General features: G+C 38.8%; 1 protein-coding gene and 1 long non-coding RNA gene across 2 annotated transcripts in view; both read right to left on the bottom strand.

Annotated features, from left to right (window-relative positions):
• LOC146601448 (uncharacterized) overlaps positions 1–91 on the bottom strand; it is a 14523-nt gene extending 14432 nt beyond the window's left edge. The window contains exon 1 of the long non-coding RNA XR_014896049.1: positions 20–91. This is a non-coding gene — a long non-coding RNA (uncharacterized LOC146601448). The remainder of the gene's footprint in view (positions 1–19) is intronic.
• A 1837-nt stretch (positions 92–1928) lies between these two features.
• Positions 1929–17162, bottom strand: CHP1 (calcineurin like EF-hand protein 1). Its single transcript, XM_085305490.1, has 7 exons — positions 17103–17162; positions 16816–16967; positions 9000–9080; positions 7562–7689; positions 6547–6608; positions 5379–5501; positions 1929–3816 (listed from the first exon to the last, which is right to left on the bottom strand). The coding sequence occupies exons 1-7, from the start codon at positions 17160–17162 to the stop codon at positions 3763–3765; spliced, it is 660 nt and encodes a 219-aa protein (XP_085161616.1). The 3' UTR covers positions 1929–3762.
• Positions 17163–22175: the final 5013 nt, after the last annotated feature.

Genomic DNA, 22175 nt, shown 5'->3' with positions numbered 1-22175 from the left:
GCCATCTTCCCCGCCTTACCTCGGCCGCCCGGCGGGGGGCCCGCGGCGCCCGGCGACGCCGGGCCCGCCCACCCGAGCGCAAACCTATTGGGTACCGCTCCAGGYATCGGCCGTCCAATCTCGGCGGTGATTGGCCGCCAGAGACATCCATCTGCGGGGCCTTTCTCCTCCCCCTCCGAGACGCTCCTTCCTGATTGGCCCCTCGGAGGACATATGCCTGAGAAAGGATTGGCTAAAGCCGCGCGAGCGGGGCTGGCCTGAGGCTAAACCTCCGGTGACCTCGACGGGGATTTAAAGGGGCCGCCCGAGGACTGGCGGGCGCCCGCAGCGCGGCGGGAGGACGCGCCGCTCGCCTGCCGGCTCCTGCCCGGCGGCCCTCGAGCTCTGCCCGGCGCCGGCTCCGCCCGCGCCAGAGCGAGGAGAGCGAAGCTGGGTGGCGCGTGCCCGTTCCGGGGCTCCCTGCCCGCCCTTCCCCCGCGCGTGCCCTCACGGCACCATCGCGCTGGCCGAGGCGTCGTTAACGGCCGGCGCGACCGTTAGGGGCCGTGGCGCGCTCGCGGCCGGGTCCCGGTGCCCCGTCCTCCATCTCACTGCGCAGCACCGCGCCTGCCCGGCGGCGAGGCGGCGGCCGAAGCCGCGCACACTGCCCGAGCAGGCTTCGCTGTCCAGCGGCTCTGGTCGCGCTGGGTGGCTGCCTTGATTCACTCCGCCAGGCTTTGCGTCATCTGCAGAGACACTCTTTTTAGCAACAGTAACTCTGCACTTCAAGATGTCTGATGAATACGTTGAAYAGTGTGAAGAGAAGTTACTTGCTCATTCAGAAAACTCGAGAAACACCCCCGTTTAACTGTGATTCACCACTGACGACTACCACAAGCCATTTCAGTTGAAAACTTAATACATTTAATGCACACTTTTCTACTGTGCAGCGTTTTGTAGTTCAGACTGTCACTTAAATATTAGATCCACATATTATTTACAACCAAAGCTGTAATTTCAGAGTTGAAAGATCTTTAAAGTCATTTTTCATTCAAAAGTTACAAAAAAAACCCACGTTATTTTATTCTTTATGAATCAAACCCTATATTCAGATTCTGTTGTTTTGCTTGGACTTGACACCAACTTAGGCTTACAGCTCCCCAAATCAATTCATCTACCCCACTTCTACCATCGATTAGGTATTAATCCTCTTCCAGCTTTCTATAGTCCTTATAATATTCCAACGGATGATGAAAACTATTTGCAACCACAAATTTCTGCAGCCAGTCATTTAAGAGATCTTCAGTGCAAGAAATGTGGGTAGCCTGATTTGAAAATAGATTTTAATTTCCATTTACCATTAGCCTGGAAAATAGTTCAGCTCTTTTTAATGCCTATCCCTCATACTGCTTTTTTTCCCCAAAAAGACAAAACAGAAATATTCAGTAGTTTTGCCTTTAAGCTGTTATTATAATCAGCTTATATCCCTGATTATAATTTTCACAGATCACTTTCATTGTCAAGAGGATTTAAAGATAACTTCTACAGGTAAGCAAGTATACCAGAAATACAGCTTTTGTGGAGACCTGCTTACATGTGTAGCAATTAGTTTTGCATGATCTTCAATCCAACATAAACTTAAGATTCAAAGTAGCACTGGTATTCCACACTTCAACAGCACTGTGAAGGGGAACAGGAACTTAGTTTGGAGCCACAGAGAGTTGTAAAGCTCATGTTGTTACAGGCTCCATGTTGCAGTACTAGGATTGTACTGTCTTCTTCTGGATCTGGAAGCACTGGCTTCCTCAACTCCAMCAGCAGAACAAAGGATTTTTGTTAGCTTTTCAGAGAATTAAGTGATAAACATCAAAGTATAAGGCCTGCTAGTAGTAGTACCCTGGTATTAATCTTCTCCAGTCATTAGAAGATAATCAATTACCAGACAGGAATAGTGTTTACAGTAGAGAGTTTATTTATGGACTGATTAATACAATATCCAGTCTCACCATGACAATAAGGCACAACTGTGGGTTACAACTATATAGCCAGAAAGGAAGAGAACAACACTTACTTTTAATAAGCAGATCACAATGCCTACAAGAACTTGTGTATTTTTAAATTTAACATTGTTACATTCCTATTTTACATGACACGGTCATAAAACCAGAATGTTTCYTTCTCAAACAGAGTAAAAATTTAATTTACATTTCGTTCTGGACTTGTTACRCTGCAGTCTGCGAAACAACAAAGTGCAATATTTCACTTACAATTTCTTAATTTAAAACAAAAATTCTCCAGAAACTTGCACATTATTCTTTACCATAGGTGAAGACTAAAGGAACTGAGAAGAAAGGAAATGCACATTTGAGGGTACAGTTTGAGACTGGTAAGTATTTATAGAAATGTTAACATGTGACATAGAGAAGCAGTTATAACACTGGTTCTTCAGTAAATAATCTCCTGGTGTTGTTTGGTTTGAACCTCCCAGAAAAGAGGACGCTCCAGCTGAACTGGATGAGATCATTTGTCAATCTAACTACAGAAAATTTTGTCACTGTTGAATCTGAAGGTTCACTGCCAGTTATATTCAATACTTTTGCTGTCTTGAATTTATAAGCAAGATTATATTTACCTTACACTTGCAAAGATATTTGTATACAAATATTCTAAAATATCACTATTAGTTTAAGTTAGGGTAAGATGTACTTCCCAAAAAGATATTTTCGTGTCTGAGCTTTCATAAATACAGCTATTGCCCCCAACACAACTCTAACAGCCCAGGACTTGCACACCAGATAATACAAATTTATGTCCAGATCACTATGATTAAAAAAAAAAAAATATATCAGTACAATGTTTCATGACACTATTACTGCAGGCAGTGACAGAACTACAAATTCAGATTTTGACATGACTAGCATTCTTGGATTAAGTATACTGGTAAACAAGTTTACACTTTCAGAGGCAAAACCACCCTGATGGAAGGAGGGATCCTAGAGTAAAGCAACCTGGAGTGGGCACTTTGCGGTCCATTGGCTGTCAAGCCTGCAAGCTACTCAAAGGAAAGAAGTAAGTGTCTGCATCTCCTACTGAACAGTTAATGCAGAATTCACCTTTCCTTTCAGGACACCACAGCTCGTCTCCACCACAGACTCCTATTGTCCCTGTGGATTGATCCCACATAGAATAAAATCTATTCACAGTACTTTAAGTTATTCTGGACTATCATCATGCATTTAATTCTTGTCTTATGGTGAAGCCACAGAAACTGAGAAGTCTTCAGGTAAAAGGCAGATTTAGAAGTAGGGAAGAAAAAATTGCATGTCAAGAGCCAAATGGGGAAGAAAAAAGAAAAAAAAAAACAGGCAGCTGCACCAAGTATTTGAGCAGATGCTCATCTCCAGAAAGCATTTTGGAGGGTGTTCCCCTTTTTTTCCATTCATATTCATAGCTCAGAAGAATCAGTTTGTAGATTAAACAACAGTACGTAGGAAGAGGAGACTTTTTTACTCATACAGTAATWCAGAATGAGAGAGGGGAGAATGGGGAAAATAGAAATTGGAAGGAAAAAAAAATTTTTTAAATGCTCCTTTCCAAGTTGCACTGCAGGTATTTCCCTTTGTTCCTGATGCATGGGGAATGTTCACATTGGTAGAACAAATCAGGGAGGGTTTGGAGAAGTATTTTACATGCACCAGTAGCAATGGTCTAGGGAAAGGTGGTAGGGAGAAAATGTTCTATTCCTTATCTRTTAGGGGTAGAAAGGAATCAGTTCTCCATCCATCAGTGAAGAAATCGAATACTCATTTTCTGCTCTACATCCACCTTCTCCAAAACCTGCAATAAAATCCAGAAACAGGAATTTAAGTTAATGTAGATGAGGTATTTTTGTCCCAGATTTCTTACCTTGCTTAAAAAAAAAGGGGGGGGCAGGAACATAGATAGATGTTTTCAGTTTGGCATGCCCATCTTTCATCTAGACACTGCTATTTTTTGCTGCAGACTAAGGTTTCCTTCCCAAGGAAGCAATCCTCAGCCGTAATAGCATGAACAAAGCTGTCAACCAAAATGCAACCAACACGGTTTCAGCCTGCCAACAGCCCAGATAAGTCTGAACTATTCCCAGGAAGTTGTTCCACAACAGCATAAATTTGTGTTTGTGCAAACTGGGTTTGTGCAAGAAGGTCCTGGTTATGGCCAGGAGATAGAAGGGAGAATGGAGGAGAGGAAAGGGCATGAACAGTCAGTTAAGAGCTAAAAGCATACTACAGCATCACTAATTTAAATTATTTTTAAACTTGGGTGGCAGCCTCATTCATTGAATTGCTGCTAACACTGAAGTATGATGGTAACAGTCTGCTCCAAGCAGTTTTAGGTGCTAAACTTTGGTATTCCAAGCTCAGAGTAATTTAGGTTTGAAGAGACCTCTGAAGATCTTTTAATCCAACTTCCCACAGCCATTCAAAGCAGAGCCTTGTCCAGTTGAGTTTTAAACATATTAAGGGAAGGAGGTTCTACATCATCTTCAGCAACCTGTTCCTGTGTTTGACCATCCTTGTGATCAAAGATTTTCTCTTGCACGTAATCAAATTCTCATGTTGCAACTTGTGTCTGTTGCCTCCTGTCCTGTCTCTGTCCACCTGGAAGTCTAGTTCCAGCCCTCATATTAAGTAGCTGAAGTTGTCCTGCTATAGGACAACTTTCTCCCTATATAATGACTGCTTACTGCTATTTCTCTAGTTCTGACAACTAACAAAAGATGCAATTCAAAGGACTAAGCTAGGAACATGCACACTGATATTAGCTGTGTCACTAGCAGATAAAAACCTGCAAGCAAAAACCAACTGGCAGAATTATAGCATCAGAATTACTGTGTCACTACGCTGGTCAGGTTACTTATGAAGAAAGAAGTGTCTGCAAAAGAAAACCAACAGTATTTACTGGAATAAAAATCTCACTCCATCTCATCACAAGCAGGCTTTGAAAGAATATTATCTCCCTATAATTCTCTTAAGCTTCTGTCACTGTTCATTTAACTATCTCCTCTATTAGAAGGTACCTTTCAAGATCTGATGTCTGAAGTCTTCCTATCGTGGTGTGAAAAGTCTGCAATACATTTAGCAGTAGAGCTTAACAGGAGTATGAAAGAAATATATGGACTACTTATTAATATTCTGACAGTATAGGATTAAAAAAAAAAGAAAAAAAAAAGAAAGAAAGCCATCCTGACATAGAAGGAATGGAGCAGAACTAGTGGAAAACCTGCTCTGCCAAATGCAGGCAGGCAGGCGTGTTTGAATGACTACCTTTCCCTATTTCCAACTGCATTTTCAAGTCTTTACGACCTGCCCATTATTGAGCAACTTAATTTCCTCTTGTTAAAAAAGCAGTTTACAAACCTTCACAAACTCTGCAAAGGAGATGGCACTGTCACCATCTTGATCAGCTTCCTGGATTGTCCTGTCAGCAATGCTGCCCAGCTGCTCATCTGAAATGTTTACACCAACCATCATCCGTAACACCTGTAACATACAGAAGTCCCCAGAGACCTTTTATTTATTTATTTATTTTAAGAAAGCAAAATAACCATTATTGACATAGGAACAGAAGCAGTCTTAGTGTTTTTTTTTTTTCATGGATTCTGTTCAGGTAACAACCTTATACAAGAACAACTCAGAAGGATTTCCATGGAAGCCATTTCTAGAGAGACTTCCATTTTTCCTTGTCCATCAACTCTTTCAGAGAGAACAACTTCCTTCTGTAGCTATCTTTGAGGAAAGAAAAAAAAAAAGGGAAAACAATTTAGAAAGCATTTGGAACTATAAAGGAATCATCTGTTTTGTTCTGACGCTTTTGTCTCTCTCACAGAACTTTCTGATGTTTGATCTGAGTATCTTCCATTCRGGATTGCTGCCTACAGGAATCTTGTAAGTATATGGTCAGATGATAACTGTCATCACACTCTACATTTAGTAAAGCATTTTTTGTGCAGCAGATAGAAGAGGGCAGTTTCAGTTGAAAGCAAATCCTCGTCCTACATCAGAAACCACAAATTGTTATGTCTGCTTCCCAAGATTAGCAGCATGTAATTACTCCTAGCTCAAGCCTAGTTTCACACACATGCAGCACTGATGAGCTTTGATTACCTTTGCTGCAGTTTCAGGAACTGTCACAGAGGACAAGGAGAGAACCAGTCAAATGACCTTGTCTACCCTGAGCAGTGCCCTCGTTAGAAGTCTTGTTAGAAGCTGCTTTAAAAGTTATAGAAGTTCTTAAGGGGCTTGGTGTATTTCCTGGATACTTATGCATCATTTGCAAAAGTTCTTTTTAGCCCAATGCTCTAAGTCTGACTCTAGCACCCACAGTCTGATAAAACAATCTGAGCTACCAAAGGTAAGGTCTCGTAGCATATCTAAAGCTTTAAATCAGAGGTAAGCAATCAGTCACCAATTTCTTTCAGCAATTCTTTTGAGAAGATGGCTGCAACTTCCCTCTTCCTTCTACATGGGTGTGAAGTGACAAAGGAGGTCAYGATAGAGTTGTTCAAAGTAGGCTCATGCTATTTACCTGAAGAAGCTCATCCCTGGAAATCTTGTCATCTTTGTCTAGATCATATAATCGAAAAGCAACTACAAGAAAGAAAAGAACAAGCAGTTGAATTCAAGTGCCATTATTTTTCTTCATAATCACATATTTATATGTTAAAAAAAATAACAGGAGCTTTTCACAAATCATTTTAAAAGAATTACCTTAAAACTGATTCACCATAAAATTAATGTTCAGTTCCATAAAGTGAGATTACCATATATAGAAATAACATTATTGTCAAGATGTGAAAATCTTACTTGAGTACTTTTACTAAGAGTATTTACAGAAGCACTCTGCTTGCAGAATTTCTTCTTCAAAGCCCTGAGCTATGGAAGTGTAGTTACTATTAAGATATATTCAGATCCTTTAATTTCAGATCCAGACATTTTTACATTATTGTTATTTCCTGGTTGATTATATTCCGGATGAGATACATGATAGACAATTTTAGCACTCAGAGGACTCTTGCCAACTCAGTTTATTGTGCAAGAGCATTCTGTTCTTACACTGTAGGCAGAGTGCAGAATTGTCAAAGAAAGTACTCAGCTTAAGGTGAGAAAATTAGCAGTACTGTATTTCATGGAAGACTGGGGAAAGAAACTAGAAAGCCCATTCATATCTGGAACATGACTTTGTAGTCTGAAATAGCTCCTAAGATACAAATTATTTTTGAATGTTTGTGCCAGGAGACATTCAGAGAAGGAAGTATATTACTCAAGATTCAACCAACTCTACAGTTTCAAGCAATTCCACTGATTTGCAATGCAAGTATGAGATAATTCATATTTTTTGCACTGTTGACATTCTGAACAGGTCAGCTTGTAATTTCATTAAAAAAAACAAAAAGACCACAATATATCACTCCACAGGGAAAGACTGCGCAGAGAACCTTCACTTCCAAGTTTTTACATTTGCTTCCCAAAAAGGAAACAAACATGAAAAATCTACAAACAAACAAAGCAAGTGCTTATATAGGAAGGTTCATAGTTCTTACAGTGGAGCTTGTTACTTCGGCTGTTCAGTGGTTCTGGTCCATTCTGGTCTTTGCTCTTTTCATTATCTTCTATGGGTCGGAAGTGGGCCAGAGTCCTCATGAATCCACGGAAATTTACTTGGTCCTCTCTGCATAAGCATTTCAACAGGTCAGTTAGTTTCAGCTTAGCTTATATGGGTTCTTTACTTCAGTAACGAACAATGAATGCCTAGCGTCAATGCTGTGCAAACTCTTCCACTCCCACCTCCCCAGGGTTTGGCTGTCTGTGCCCAAAACCAGCTCTGATATGGTGCAGCTGTAACCTGGGATCAGACTGCTGTGAGGACTGGTGTGTAGAGGGAAAACAAAAAACAAAAAAGCCCTGCAAGAATTGTCTTTTTGCTTGGAAGCAGTATTTAAGCTCAGGCCCTCACTGTTTGTCCTTGCCTGAGCTGCCTTGCAGCTATGCCTGTGCGTGGCCATCTTGCTGATCTGCACCATGACCTGCAGACTTGACTCCCTTGCTTGACCTCAGACTTGCTTCATCACTATGGACTTGTCAGGCAATCACTGAACAGTTGGCTGATCCCAATTACCAGCACTGGACTTGCTCTGCTCTTCTTGTTCAGGTACTGTGCCATTTTGTCAGTGAGGGCACTGCTCCTACCTGCTGCTCTCACACTTGGCTCTGGCCTGTGGTGCAGCCCTCTCTTGCTGCTCCCTGACAAATAGCTCTTTCCTCTAGAGCTCCTGTGGGAACAAGCTATATGTACACTTTCCAGAGCGCAAGCTTTCCATTCGGGAAACCCTGCCTGGTATTAACCTGTATGAGGAGYTGATTAGATGAATTGTGTTCCATCAGTCAATAACGATAAATGTGTTCAAGAGCAGTAGCAAATTCCACAGAACAATCTAGCTTAGCAGTAAATATAATGAAGACAGTTACTTCAACTTTGTCTCTTTGGATTTGTGTTAGAAGTGTCACAGAGGCTGTGAATAATTAGAAGTTTAAGCATGATCCAAGCCAAAAAACAAAAGCTGACCTAGTAACAAAGGTACACTTAGAAGGTCAAAAGGTGGGGAAAAAAAAATTTGCATTAATTAACTGCAATGTTAGTTAGCAAAAGATAGCATTGCTATTTGTTTACTTGAAGAACAGAAGTCCATAGATGYCCTGAACTTTCTTCAAAGATGTTTATCAACATGACAAGAAAACTGGGAAACAAAGTGACATACAGCCAGAACTTGCCACTGAATAAAGCTCACAAAACTCTCAACAATTCAAGCTGGCAAATATTTCTTACTATAGAAGGAAAACAAAGGTGAGTAAAATTCCAGGTGAGTAAAGGTGAGTAAAAATCAAGTTCTGCACTTTAATCATAGCATTTCACTCTTATTAGAACTTCTCATGAACTACAAATTTTGTGACTGTTCACTAATTCAGTCAGCAGGAACTCACCCCTCTGGAAAAAAGGCATTGATAATCCTGTCTCCCAGTGGATTGATGGCAAGCTCTGGAATCCGCTGAAAGTCTTCACGGCTAAGAAAAGCAAGACCAAGAAATCTGAATGTAGTTAAAGTCAAAGGAGATAGCATTACTTAGAAAGAAGCCACAGTAAAACATCCCTGTTTGTTTTTATTTCTGCAGCAAGACAATTGGTGTTTTTCAAAATGTAACTCTTTAAATGATGTCTTCTCTATTACTAATGGCATAAAGCTAACTAGATGATAATATCAAGCCTGAATTATAATACAGACTAGCAGTGTTCATTTATCATGTTAACAGCACTGTTCAGTTGCAAAAATTATTTGTCTGTACTAGTAACCTTCTAAAATGATGCTGATAGTTTGCAACTTAAAGGAAATTTTAAAGCCATTTCAGAAGTTAAGATAAATGAATTATTTTTGATAGGTATTTTGGAGGTAAATCATTCGAATTGGAATGATTTTTCCAGACTAGCTCATTCCAGGTTCTTGGACAATGCCATTGTGCCTCCAAACATACTGCAGTTGACCTGTGTACTTCAATTTAAATTTTGGTCTGTGTAAGAACTTTATACATTATGAATGCTAAATTTCATATTATGTTAGCTTTAGTCAAGAAATGCTCTTACTTTTCAGTATGAAGTTTAGTCTTTTTGTTTTTTGGTTTTTTTTTGGACAGGAGCCTGTATGCTAGATGCAACTTCACTGCAAACACTGCTCTTATTAACCATTCTCTTTTCCTTTCCGCTCCTGGTTATATGTACAGAGCTAGCATAAGCATAACTATGCTTACATAATTATAGTCTTTTCTAATCTAAAAGACATCATGAGTTGTACTGATGTAAACACATTTTAGATCAGCACAATCACACAGTTTCTTCTATTATTACAGTTACACTAATAGTTTTTCTTTTCTTTCAACCTAACAGAATCTCAGTGACAGAGAAGTGGCATAATCTTCATGTGTCCAGGGCAGAGCTATAGGGTAGGTGGTCAATTATTCTTAGTGAAGACTTCATGAAACTTATTGTTTTCCTCCAGTACAACAGAACACAACAATTTACCAGTTAGTACAAGACTTGCTCCATACTCATTTAGGCTCAGAAGAACAAAGATAACAGTGAAGGCTATAGCATCTATATGTATTCTTTCTCATTTACTGTCTGATTTTCAGAAATATTTGCAATTCCCTTCAAGCCAGACGCAGTCCTGCTGTTTCTGAAATTTGGGTCACAAAGTCTCAAGCTTGGTCGCTAAAAGCTCACTACTTTTGACACCTATGCTCACTAAGTGAATCAGCAACAAGGTTGATAGGTTGGCCTTAAGCAGAAAAAAAAAAGGGGGGGGGCAGGGAAAAATAAACAAGAACACACTAACACACTTTGAGATTATTTAAGTATACTGACCTTTTACAGTACTGACATCTTAAAGACAGAAAAAAGCCTTAAGGAATCAGCTAATCCCCTTCTTATTTACTAGTCTAGCCTGAGAAAGACAGAAGCGGTATGTTCAAATTTTAGGTGTGTTTTAAAGCACTCCTTGCACCCTGTTACACTATAGTTAGGACTCTTAAGAGCCCTGTGGTCTATCTGTTGCCACATAGTTGAARCTATTTGGCCTTCTAATATGGAGGGATTTGATCATACTTCTAAGATCAGAGACCAAATCACCACTCTGACCATGTTTGAATCATTTTTAATAGACAAAAGTTACCATCTGTATAGCATGATCAGCTTGTCACCAGACCCTTCAGGACTGCTGCATTTTAAGCCACAGCTGAAGGGCAGAGCATACATTAGTGAGTTAGGCAGAAGATGCAGTGATGTGGAAAACCTATGTCCTGGTAACAATATTTTAACAGGACTTCTGTGTCAATGCTAACATTTACAGGCTAAAAGCAGCAACAGTTCTCAGATTCCATTTAGAACAAAATCCTAATCCTTCAACATTCTTTACTTACATACCACTATTTCTTAACATCAAGCCTCGGACAATTTACATTCAGCATTTCAGCCTCTAGTTGTTCTGTTTTATAGCAGGAGATTAACAATTAACCACAAATAACTCTCCAGGTTTCAAATCTATTTGTCCTGTCATTAAAAGTATTGCAGCATGCCATTTTTGCTTGTTAAGAGCACATTACTGAGCGAGCGTTATAATTGAAATAGCTGCAACAGCCATAAAAGTAAATGAATGCAGGACGTAAGTTATTCTCTACTTTATAAACCAAGGCTTCCAAGAGTYATTAGGGACCAACTTCACCTGGCTGAGGCTGGAGCTTACAGGAAATCGGATGCCCTCTACTTCTTCCTTGTTCATGCGCCATAGCAACAAGGCTCTTCTAATGAGGAGGCTGGTTTCCATTAAATCCTTGCTTAAAGATAACATGCAAAGCAGTCTTTAACTGCATGTTATCATTATGCAGACCAGCCATTTCATATCTTTGCCAGACATTCACACTTTGACTTCCTTTTGCAGCAAGGAATTCATAGATTCTCAGACAAGTATTTCTAAGCATGAGGATAACCTCTGAGGCACATAGCAGACCCCTAAATAAATGTGACTGCCTTATCCCACTTGCTGCAAGGGACTTACTGGCCCTTCTTTTTATTCCATTATTTCTGGTTACGTATGCTGCTGCTTCTAGAAAGTACTAGAGGAACACTTCACTAAACAGGGATGAAGAGGGTAGGGCTACGTAGAACTGAAGGAAAGCAAAACAATGGAGAGAAAATAAACCACATGCATAACAAAAAGTGCAGAAAGAGAAAATTTGAAGTAGTTCAAAAAATTGATCTGACAGCACCACTGTTGACAATTCTCTCCCCCCACCCAATGCTGGGAGCCTGGAGAAATTATGGGGAAAGAGGACAGTCATCCTCCTTTTTCACAGCTGTGTCCACCATCTCACCTAACTTCACCATTATGCATAGTCTATACAAATTTAAAAGTTTGTCTTAATAAGGAGATTAATTGCTTAATAAACATTAGACAAGGAAGGAATATGTCCTTTTTTAAGCAAAGAGAAAGAATTCCACATTCAGAAAGAGCTAGCTTGTATGCTTTACTTGGAAAGCCTGCAATGCAGTTTGAACTATTACAAACAAGTTTAATACTTGTTCAGACTGAAATGAATCTGTGCACTGACAAAGATTAACAGCTAGCTCAGTTAGCTCTCGTTACCATCTCTCAAGACTAGAGGCTTTAGAAGTTGTCCAGAAGACATTGTCCCGTAAACAGCTTTCATAAGCGTGAGATAGCCAGAAACARCTCACTCTGCCTATTGTCCTTAATGTATCACCTTTCAGAATAGTTGTCTGCCTTCCTTCTTCCACACTCATTCTAAACCAATTGCTGTACAGTAAAAACAAAACAAAACAAAACCAACAAGCAAGCAAGCACACACTTCTGAATTGCTTAACATTTTCATTTCTCCAGTGTGGAAGAAACTATCGTAAGTGGGAGGCTCTATATAGAAGCTGCACAGTAGCAGTTTAAGCAAGTATCTCCTTCTTTTTATAGCTCAATTCATGACTGTCTAGCACTACTTCCTCATAGGAAGTGTCTAAATTTTGGAATAGACATATTATGTGGTGTACACTACAGTACTGGTCTTCCAATGAGCCAGACAAGACGACTCCCTGGGGCATGCATATACTTATCCTGTTTACATGCTCCAGTTTCCTCATATTAGGAATCACAATGTAAAGGAGAAAAGGTGCACATCGCTCTCCTCCTGATGAAAACTTAGCATTTAGTCAAACTGATGTCTCAGATTGTATAATTCAGCTGTGCATTCAAGAGCATCAACATTGTTTTGGCAATTCAGCTCGGCACAATACTGAAATCTAAAGCGTCGAGAATATTTTCAGTGGAACAGTTTCATCCTGGCTTTTATGATCTGTTTTCAGTCAGATGGTGCAAGTCTAATGGAATTTACCCATTTAATTTAGAAAAGCTGAAAAACATATGAAGGTTTTCTACCCCTTTAATGAATTGGTAGCAGTTCCTCAGGAGCCAAAGCTGTACTCATTTAGAGGATAGGAGAGGGGAAGAAAACATAAATACATAAATAAACAAAATAATACAAATACAGTGATAAATGATATAAATATAAAATAAAAAAAAGCACACAAACAAGGCTCCATCAATACCCTTCTGCTACATCTCATTTATGTAGCTCTATAGTATTGCACAGGCTACCATGCAGGCATCAAAAGCTATAAAAAGTTGGTACCCTGGAATTATATACAGATACACTGGACACAAACCTCTGATTAGGAAAGATTTTAACTTTGGATTATATTTCCAGAATGAATTACCTGACTTCTCTAACCCCCAGGATCTTCTGTACTAGGTGCTCTTCACCATTTTTTAAATATAAAAGTAAGAACAGCACAGCTCTCTCTCCTTTGAAGCARTGGTCCATATTTAGAAATGCACTTCATGCTGCAAGTAACTGCATAACAGATACTTCTTTAAATCACAGTCACATGASTGATTTTTGTCATTAATAAGTCAATCATGTAACCACCCTTATGGAAACAATCGTTCTTGCTCACAGGAAACAAAGAGAAGACATTCCTTCTAAATTGTTTGATGGTAATAAGCAGGTGGTAATTGAGAACAGGCAGAATCCCTCCCTTCCCATCTCTTCATCTTGCTTGTCTCAAACTATCAAGTTTTCTCTGATCAGCATTTCAGAAACTATCATTTATGAGCTTCTGCTCTGTCGCTCTCCCCTCTTTTCTCTGCTTCATTTTATCAGGAAGTAGTTTTCTATTACTTAGAAATATAATAATTGTTTCTACATCTTGTGGAAGCCAGGACAGGTTTCAGAATTGGAATACTGCTCTTAAAACAGCCACATTTGGGAGCAGGCTATGCATACAATGCTGCAAGTTAATGGATTACAGCTTGCTGGGATTTTCCACATGAAGTGCATTTCCTTTCCAAGGTACCAAGTGATTATCAACAATGAAAGTCAAACTCTTCCTGATACATTACACTATGAAACCAAACATTGCGCAACAGACAWTCATATCATATTTAGCTAATTATTCCTCTTCTCAAGTAAATTGAGCACAATCAGTTCAAACTTTACATAACTTTTATGGATCCAATGGGTTTAAAGTTTGAGGGAAGAAGTAAGGAACARCATGTACCTGAGAAATATGGTTCAAATGAAACTTGACTAGTCTGCTGATGAATAAAGATGATGGCTACCAAACACTAAACCCACGTGCAAAGTTTCAGGAGGCTGTCAGCGTTCTTCTGTAAAGTAACTTAATGTTGAGACATAAATAGTAGTAAAAAAGTTACTAGCCAATCTAGCACCATTGTTGGTTTGAAATAAAACTGGTCAGCTACCTTTGTATTACTTGGCTAATATGCTATCTCTATAAAAGTAAGCCTTCCTAAAGGAAACTCACTTTTGTTAACTTTCTTTGACAAAGCAGGCACTAAATTCTAGACTTTTAGTGCAATTTTCACTGAAAAGACTGCCTTTTTTAAACAAAGCTTTAATCATTTTTTCAAAATCAAGTTAGCTATCATATCATACTCATTTTCATTTATTAACTGAGCATGTCTTTACAAATTACACTACACTCTTCTTCAAACTTTGAGCATGCTTCAACACTTTAGCTAGATGCAAATTGAACCCTGTCATAGATGTATCTAATCTTTGGAAGACCCTCTCAGGAAAACTCTTAACTATTTTCTTTAATGTCAGACAAGCGTTCTAAAATTGAATTGATCAGAGTGTTACGTAGAATCAGTGACTAGATCTTGCCAAACCTAATCCAGGTTTTAATTTCCAGACAGTAGCCCCTTGCTTAGATATCATCAGGTGATCTGTGTGTCACAACAGCCAATGCTATAATTTAAATGATACATTGGCTTCCCCGGCAGAGCTGGCTTAAGAAGTTCCTGCCCATCCCAAGTCACCTGTTTCCACACCCACAGTCCAGTTTGTCATCCATTCAGCTATGCCAGGCCAGATATTTATGGTACAGCCACATAGTCTGAATCAATGGAGTCATTCAGGTTAAAGATACCTACACACACAAAGAGAGGGGCTGGGAGCAGAGATTTTATTTTCTAGGTTAAAAGGAAAAAAAAAAAACAATCTGTAGTCCAGTACAATTCCAGCAATTACTTAAACATAACACAGAAGTCAGCAATTTGTGGCACCACAAGGATCTTTATATAAAGTCAGAGAAGGAAACTACAGTAAGTGAGCTGTCCTGGCAAAGATAGTGCATCTTAYAACCGCACCTTCATCTTCTAAACATTGATTCTAGCTGTTGGGTTATAGGGCATTCTGGGATCACATGTTACAATGTCTGATTATATAAAACTTTAGTGATTCCTGAATCTATGTTATAACAAGCTCCCTTTCCCCTCTCCATTCTGTTTTACATTCTTCCAGCTTCCCTGTGCAATTGTGCTGGCATATGTGGCCATATGGTGAGTGGGGAAAAAAAAGGCTCAAAACTAATCAGGTTTCTYTTTACTTGTTTTACTGGGCAAGTTTTCAACCAGATTAGTTTCCAAAGATGAGCCTTGATTATTAGCATCAACACAAGGAAGCAACATGTTTTCAGCAGAAAAATGGTCTTGGACCAGCTCATATTGGTCATAAAATTGTACCCCTAAACTATTTATAAGTAACATTTATTTGCCATGTTTCCATATTAGTAATTCATTTACTGTAATCTGTAGGCTCTATCAAAACAGAAGTGTAACAAGCAACTTAATACAATCAAAATTCATAATGAATTCAGTAAATAAAGAATAAAATACCAACATGTAATACAATAACCAGAGCAGAGAAGGCTAGAGAAGAGACAGTAAAGATATATATTTTAACAGGCAATCATCCCACTAGAGTTTCTGTTCCACTTGAGAATACTTTCCAGCATACTCAATGCATCAAAGGGAATAAATCTTTTGCAGATGAGAAGTTTAAGCCACATTTTTATTTATCTGATTATTTAAGCTGTAACTAACCAGCTCATTTTTGCAGTTTTCAGACTGTAGTCAGAAGACAAACAGAATATCAAATCGTAAATTCAAACTACAGCAGAACACAAACACATTAAAGGACCTGGAATATCCTGCCCCTTTCCAAAGCGAATTACTACTTTAAATAATAGAATGTGCATTTGTTTAGTCACAGTGACTTTGTTCCAGCTTGTTTGTTTGGGTTTTTTTTTGGTGCATTATTAATAGACATGGATGTTGAACAAGAGCTGCAGTGTTAGACTAGGAAAGGATCTGTACATCAAAGTAGTGCTAAAAGACATTGAGCATCAGAAACAAACAAAAGCCCATAACCCCAGCAAGATGAATGACCTTTGTGTTATAAAAGTCGGGAAGAAGAACACACAGTGCAGCAGTGTCCAGTATGGAGTGGAGCAGTGAAGAGTATTAATGGAGAACTAATATGTATCTATAAAGTAGAAATAAAATTTCTGCTGGATGTTTGTCTTAAAACTTTGAATATCAACTCTGACCTTTCTTGTATTAACTGCGACAAACCTTTAGCTCTACAGTAAAGACAGCAGGTATTTAGGGCATCTTTACTCACTTCAACAATCAGATTTCTCCTTCATAAAAGAGAATAAACTTAAATTTCCATGTAGACAACAGGTATGAGAGAACCTGTTATAACAGCCTCACTGATTCACCATGTCAGGAAAACATACRCAGGCACACTGCAACAGCAAGTCACAATTACAGATATGGGTCAGTGCAAGGACAGCCAAATTAACAATGGTACCTACCTAAGAGTGCCATTTTCTCCTTTGTCCAGGCTGGTGAAGCGACTGTACAAGCGAGTGATTTGACTGTGGGAGACTGCAGGAGGAAAAAAACAAAAAACCCACAAATTAGCATGTCTATAATCTGTCCTAGGACTGGATCTCACTACACTGAACTATTTGGTTGCAAGCAGACATGTTACAAGACTGCCAAATTTCAGGTTGTCAGGAGTGTAGGAAGCAATTCTCCTCTCCTTTACAAGAGAGGAAATGTGATGTTCTCCTGATAAAGAAGTAGAAGCAAACAGTACTGGGGCAGAATAGCTTCTCTTGGAAAGTTCTTGTGACGAATTTTCAATTTTGATAGTCATCTTAACCCCCAAAAAAGGTAAAAATAAGTTACAGTAGCTTATGCAAAAGCCAGGATCAACTTTAGCCTCTAGTATCTTCCCAAAATCCTCAACTACCTGTTTACTATCTGATTTCTGTTAAGATTAAAATTGTTCACATGTAAAAGATCTCTGCAAAGCATTCACAGAGAGTACATCTGTTAGTTCCACCTTCTGCATTATAAATGATCATCTCTCTTCTACAATTCTGATTACCAAAGCAAGTTTGAAGTTCAGATTGTTACTAAGTTATTTTTCCTTTTAAAAACGTACTCACAAAAAGGAGGGAAGCAAAACCAAAGGTCTATCCAGTCTAGAATCAAACAGATATTCAAAAAAGATTACACAAGACAAGTGTAATTGGAAGCACGTACCAGTGAGCAGTTTAGGGACGTCGACACATAAATTGCCTCTAAATGTTCAAGAATCCATCAATAAGCCTGTTCTTCATGAATTTGTCTAACCATGTTTTCCATCCTTTTATACTTTCAGTCCTTAATGTTTTTTGGGGGGATCTGATCTACAATTTAATAGAAGGCTACATGTATGTGTGTATATATGTATATGCCTATGTACATGTATGTATGCATAGATTTGATTCACTAATTTAGTGTGTTTTTCTTAATTCTTTCATGGGGAGAAATAATCTGGCTGTAACCTCCATTAACCTTCTCCACATCATTTATGACACTGTAGACTTCTGCTGAAGTCTATTATCTTTCCTCTGTTTTGCCTGTCCCTACTGTTGTCRTCTTCCAGACTAAGAAGTCAAAAGTGTACTCAGTTTCTCTGCATCTGGAAAGTGGTCACAGAGGCTGTATCATGCTTCCTCCCCTATAGGACTGTCAGAATCTAGATGTGGTTTGTTCATTTCAGGGTTCACTAAAGTAACTCACAGTCTTCTAGGACCTTCAAATTAAAAGTTAAAAAGCTTCTGTCTATAAAGAGGCTTAAGAGGGATATGGGACACCAAATAAGATGAAATAAGATTACTGCAGACATTTTAAGTATGCAGTTTGCAGCAGAAATTCCAAAGCCAGTTATTAACTTTAGTATAATGGTGTCAATATTAGGCACCCCAAGATATTAGACATCTAGATCTTTAGAAGAGTCAATCGTGAGAGTGGATGAATCTATCTAGAATCAATTCCTTTAACACTGAAACTAAGTCTTGCAGAAAATCTGGGCTTTTCTGAGCCTCTTYGGATAACATAAAGTTAATAAATACATTATATAAGGCCAAACTGAATCTTAATGTTTACTTAGTAAAGGTGTGATTTTGAAAGTGACACTAAGTACTAATTCAATACTATACAATTTCAATTGTTTCAATAGCAATGGGTTTTGTTAGTTCCTAAAACTTACTTGGGAACAGGTTGCACAGCAGTTGTCTGATCTGTGACAACTAAGGTGAAATTATTTTATCAAGTTTGTTCTTTCTCCAGCCTATTTGTTTAGGTTCAACCGTTCCCTCCTTTAGGATGACCTGCCAGAAACTGTTTTTTTTTTTTTTCATGTCTCCTTGGCAACCTTCATTCTTTGCATTGGGTTGGGCAATTTGCTCAGTTCCACATAAGGCAACTTCTCTATGATCAGACTGGGCAGCTTGCTCAATTTCAAGTTAAGCAATACACATAGAAAGCAGACAGCAGTATTCTGAAGACTTCTTCTGCCTGCGTTTCTGATTTAGTGTTTTAAATATGACACACAAATACAACAACCGATGGTGAAAGAGGAATAGCTGAGCATTACAGCTCGAATAAAAAGCCTTGTACACCCACCCCTCACTGGACATACAGTCATGATATTTCTGCTCAGCTACCATTTCTAAACTATCAGCAACTCCATTTTCGGAACAGCTCCATAATAGTACATGACAAATATGAAGCTATTGACAGGAGAAGAGATGTTTCTGGTAACATCATACTAGACTCACAGCTATATGAAAAAGGATATGACTCAGGTCCACCAACATATTCTTTCCCAATTTCCTTTTTGTATCTCATTCTACTTGAAAGCTGTGGCACTGAACTCCACTTTTCAGAGCTCTCATGCAAGACAGATTCTTGACCTTCCCTGCTAACAAAAGGAGAATCAGAAGCAAGATCTGCAACATATTACTGTGTCTTAAAGCCAAAAACTGAGGCTTAAAGCTAACTGAAACATGATTTTTATCTACTYGGTCATCCCTACCCAAGAGGGTCCTTCCRAAAATTTAAATCAAGCTCCTCTGTTTTGCATGAAACTATACTTGCTAAATATTTAGCAAGTTCATTGTAATCAAACATTTTGAAACTTTTATCCAAATTAAACCTATAAAGCTTTAACTTTATCTATATCATAAGATCATATATTTGCACTTCAGAAAATCCATTACCTGTTACCATTAAAAAGGTATTTTGTGATAAATTACTTTATCGTTAAGTTCTGATATGAGCATTAGCTTATTATTCATCCTGAAGCAAATTGCTTCAAAAAACAGGGGTAAGGGGTGTGAACCAAATAGTTTAAACACTGCTACATACTTATGCTTTTCCAGAAGCTTGCAGCAGAATGCTGACAAGCAACATCCAGGAATTCTCATACATTTCTTTTAGTGGTAACTAAAATATAAGAGCAATTAGGACTACCTGAATGTTTTTTCAAATCCTAATTTCAAAATGTTGATATGCAAAACAAACTTTTCTCAAACTCTTTAGTAAATGAAGCATCACCAGCATCAAAGCAAATTCTGCCAAACATCATTTAAGATATAGGATTGTCAACTTCATGCTCAACTCCAGTTACTGAGAACCTACTGGAGATTATCTGCCACTAAGCAGAGGTTTTACAGGGAAATATATTACTTTCCAGTTCTTAGAAGCATTAGCTTTATAGATGTTGCTAAACCTACTATGCTAAAAAGTGTCAGTTTTTCAYCACAATTAAAAAGACAAGTAATATAGAACCTGAATCAAAATTTAGATTTCACCTAAGCATCAGTGTATGGCTTGTGAAAGATAGCTCCAAATTCCATCAAAGATCTTTTTTATCTGCTCAGCTAAAGAACATTAATATATTAATTAATATATGATTTATCACTCCTATCAGTGTCATTAGCTGTTCAGTTTTGTGATATTTAAAAATGAAGGAAGTTATATACTTCCACATTTGAACACCTTCCAATTGGTTAAATGTTCTGTTCATGCCTTTGCACTTATCCCAAGTGAACTGAAAAAGTTGTCTCACAGTAAGGAGCCCCCAAAAGAAAGAATTCTTAGGAGTGCTTATCAGAAGTTCAGTTTAACATGGACATGCAGTCCTGCCAAATAGTTTTGCTTTTACTAAGTCCCTTTCTCAAACTCTTTAGTAGGTGAGGCATCAAGTTTCTAATAAACTGTAGGATGCTTTAGTTAGGGATATTAGCTTAGCATTCTTCCAGTCAACTTCATTCCAAATAATCCAGAGCCCTGTTTCTCCCCTTTTGCACCTTGTATAGGTACTTGCACTTATATGAAGTGCATGACAGGGCTAAGAGCTTGGTGGAATTTTCCATCTACCTAGGGAACTACAAAAAGAAGAAGAGAATCACATTCTAGACTGTGGTTAGAGGCTGGGAGGAAAAAAGGGAAAAGATTGATGAAGCCAAAAAAAGAGACATTCTATAACAACTTACAAACAGGCATGAAAAGATTAGTACTGCTTGATTAATAAAGTTGTGTTTCATAACCTTACATATAAATGTGAACAGTAAAAACACAGGCAGATCAAACAAATTCAGGTCACAAAGCTTAAACCTGCTGGCCACAATCAAGTTTCACACTTTAAAGATATAAATAAAGTATTTAGAGGCTAACTAGAGCAGTATCTCTACTGGCTCCAGATGGKCTTATCATTTAGATCATCTACATAGCCACTCTACAGGTATTTATTTAACCACCAATCATCTAAAACTCTAGGAATGAAACACTAGTGATAAATAATGGAGCAAAGAAAGTCAAGTCTTTTGGAGGAGTATTCTAGATTTGGGGGTTGTTTTTTAAAGCATCTTTAATAGGAAACTACTTTAATTTTTTTAAAAGATGACAAAGATCACAGAGTAAGTTCTTGCTGGATAAGCAGACTCTCAAACTCCTACTTGTTTATCATGACACTCCTGTAGAAAGTTCCTTTGATAGATGGAAAAAGGATCATGGAAAGTATGCTAACTCAGCTGCCTGTCATGCTGGCCAATACTGTCTTAATTTTCTTGTATTCCCTCTCTGTGTCCACTTGTTTCCCTGACAGAAATAAACTATCATCTAAACTGAATACATGATAACATTTCCACTGATGTGGTAGAAGTATTTTCAGATAACACAGGCAGATCAGCAAGTGCAAGTACAAAATAAGTGTGATCTGGGAAGATCTTGTTTCCCCAGAGGAAGAAAAACAAAACAAGAAAAAAAAACAGCAAGGCGACACCTATGGTGTCATGACCTTTTCTCTCCTGCTAAGCATGTCCTACATTTGCCATCATTTACCATTTACTAGAATGCTCAGATTAGCAACCATTCCAACCAGCCAAATGAACAAAACAATAAGCTTTCCCTYGTCTCCATATTTACAGAAAACAATACTACAGAGTAAAGCGGCTGTATACTATAGTCCAGTCAGGATAATGCCCTCCCATTTCTTGACTTGTATAGGAATATTCACACTTTTTTTCAGGTTAGCCATACCCAACTCTCACAGGTTACATCCCGTCTGTCTTAAACGCTGCTCAGCAATCACTCAGAATATCCTTAGGGCAACTTTACGACAGCCTAGACAGCAAATGACCCTTGGAARAAACGAACTATACAGGAGAGCTTTCCCGGAGCGGCTGCTCGCGCCAGAGGCACAGGCAGCTCTTCAGAGCCGACCCGGCACTACAGCAAAGCCCAGGGCAGGTGCCAAGCGCACGGCGCTCCCGCCGCGGCGGCGCAGCCCCTCCGCGCCCCGCGAGGCCGCCGCCGCCGCTGCGGGCCCAGGGGG

This window comes from Rhea americana, unplaced genomic scaffold, assembly GCF_003343005.1.
Source record: "Rhea americana isolate MKP2758 unplaced genomic scaffold, rheAme1 scaffold_102, whole genome shotgun sequence".
Taxonomy (NCBI): domain Eukaryota; kingdom Metazoa; phylum Chordata; class Aves; order Rheiformes; family Rheidae; genus Rhea; species Rhea americana.
The sequence above is the reverse complement of the archived record's forward strand: the minus strand, read 5'-3'. Positions and strand labels throughout refer to the sequence as shown.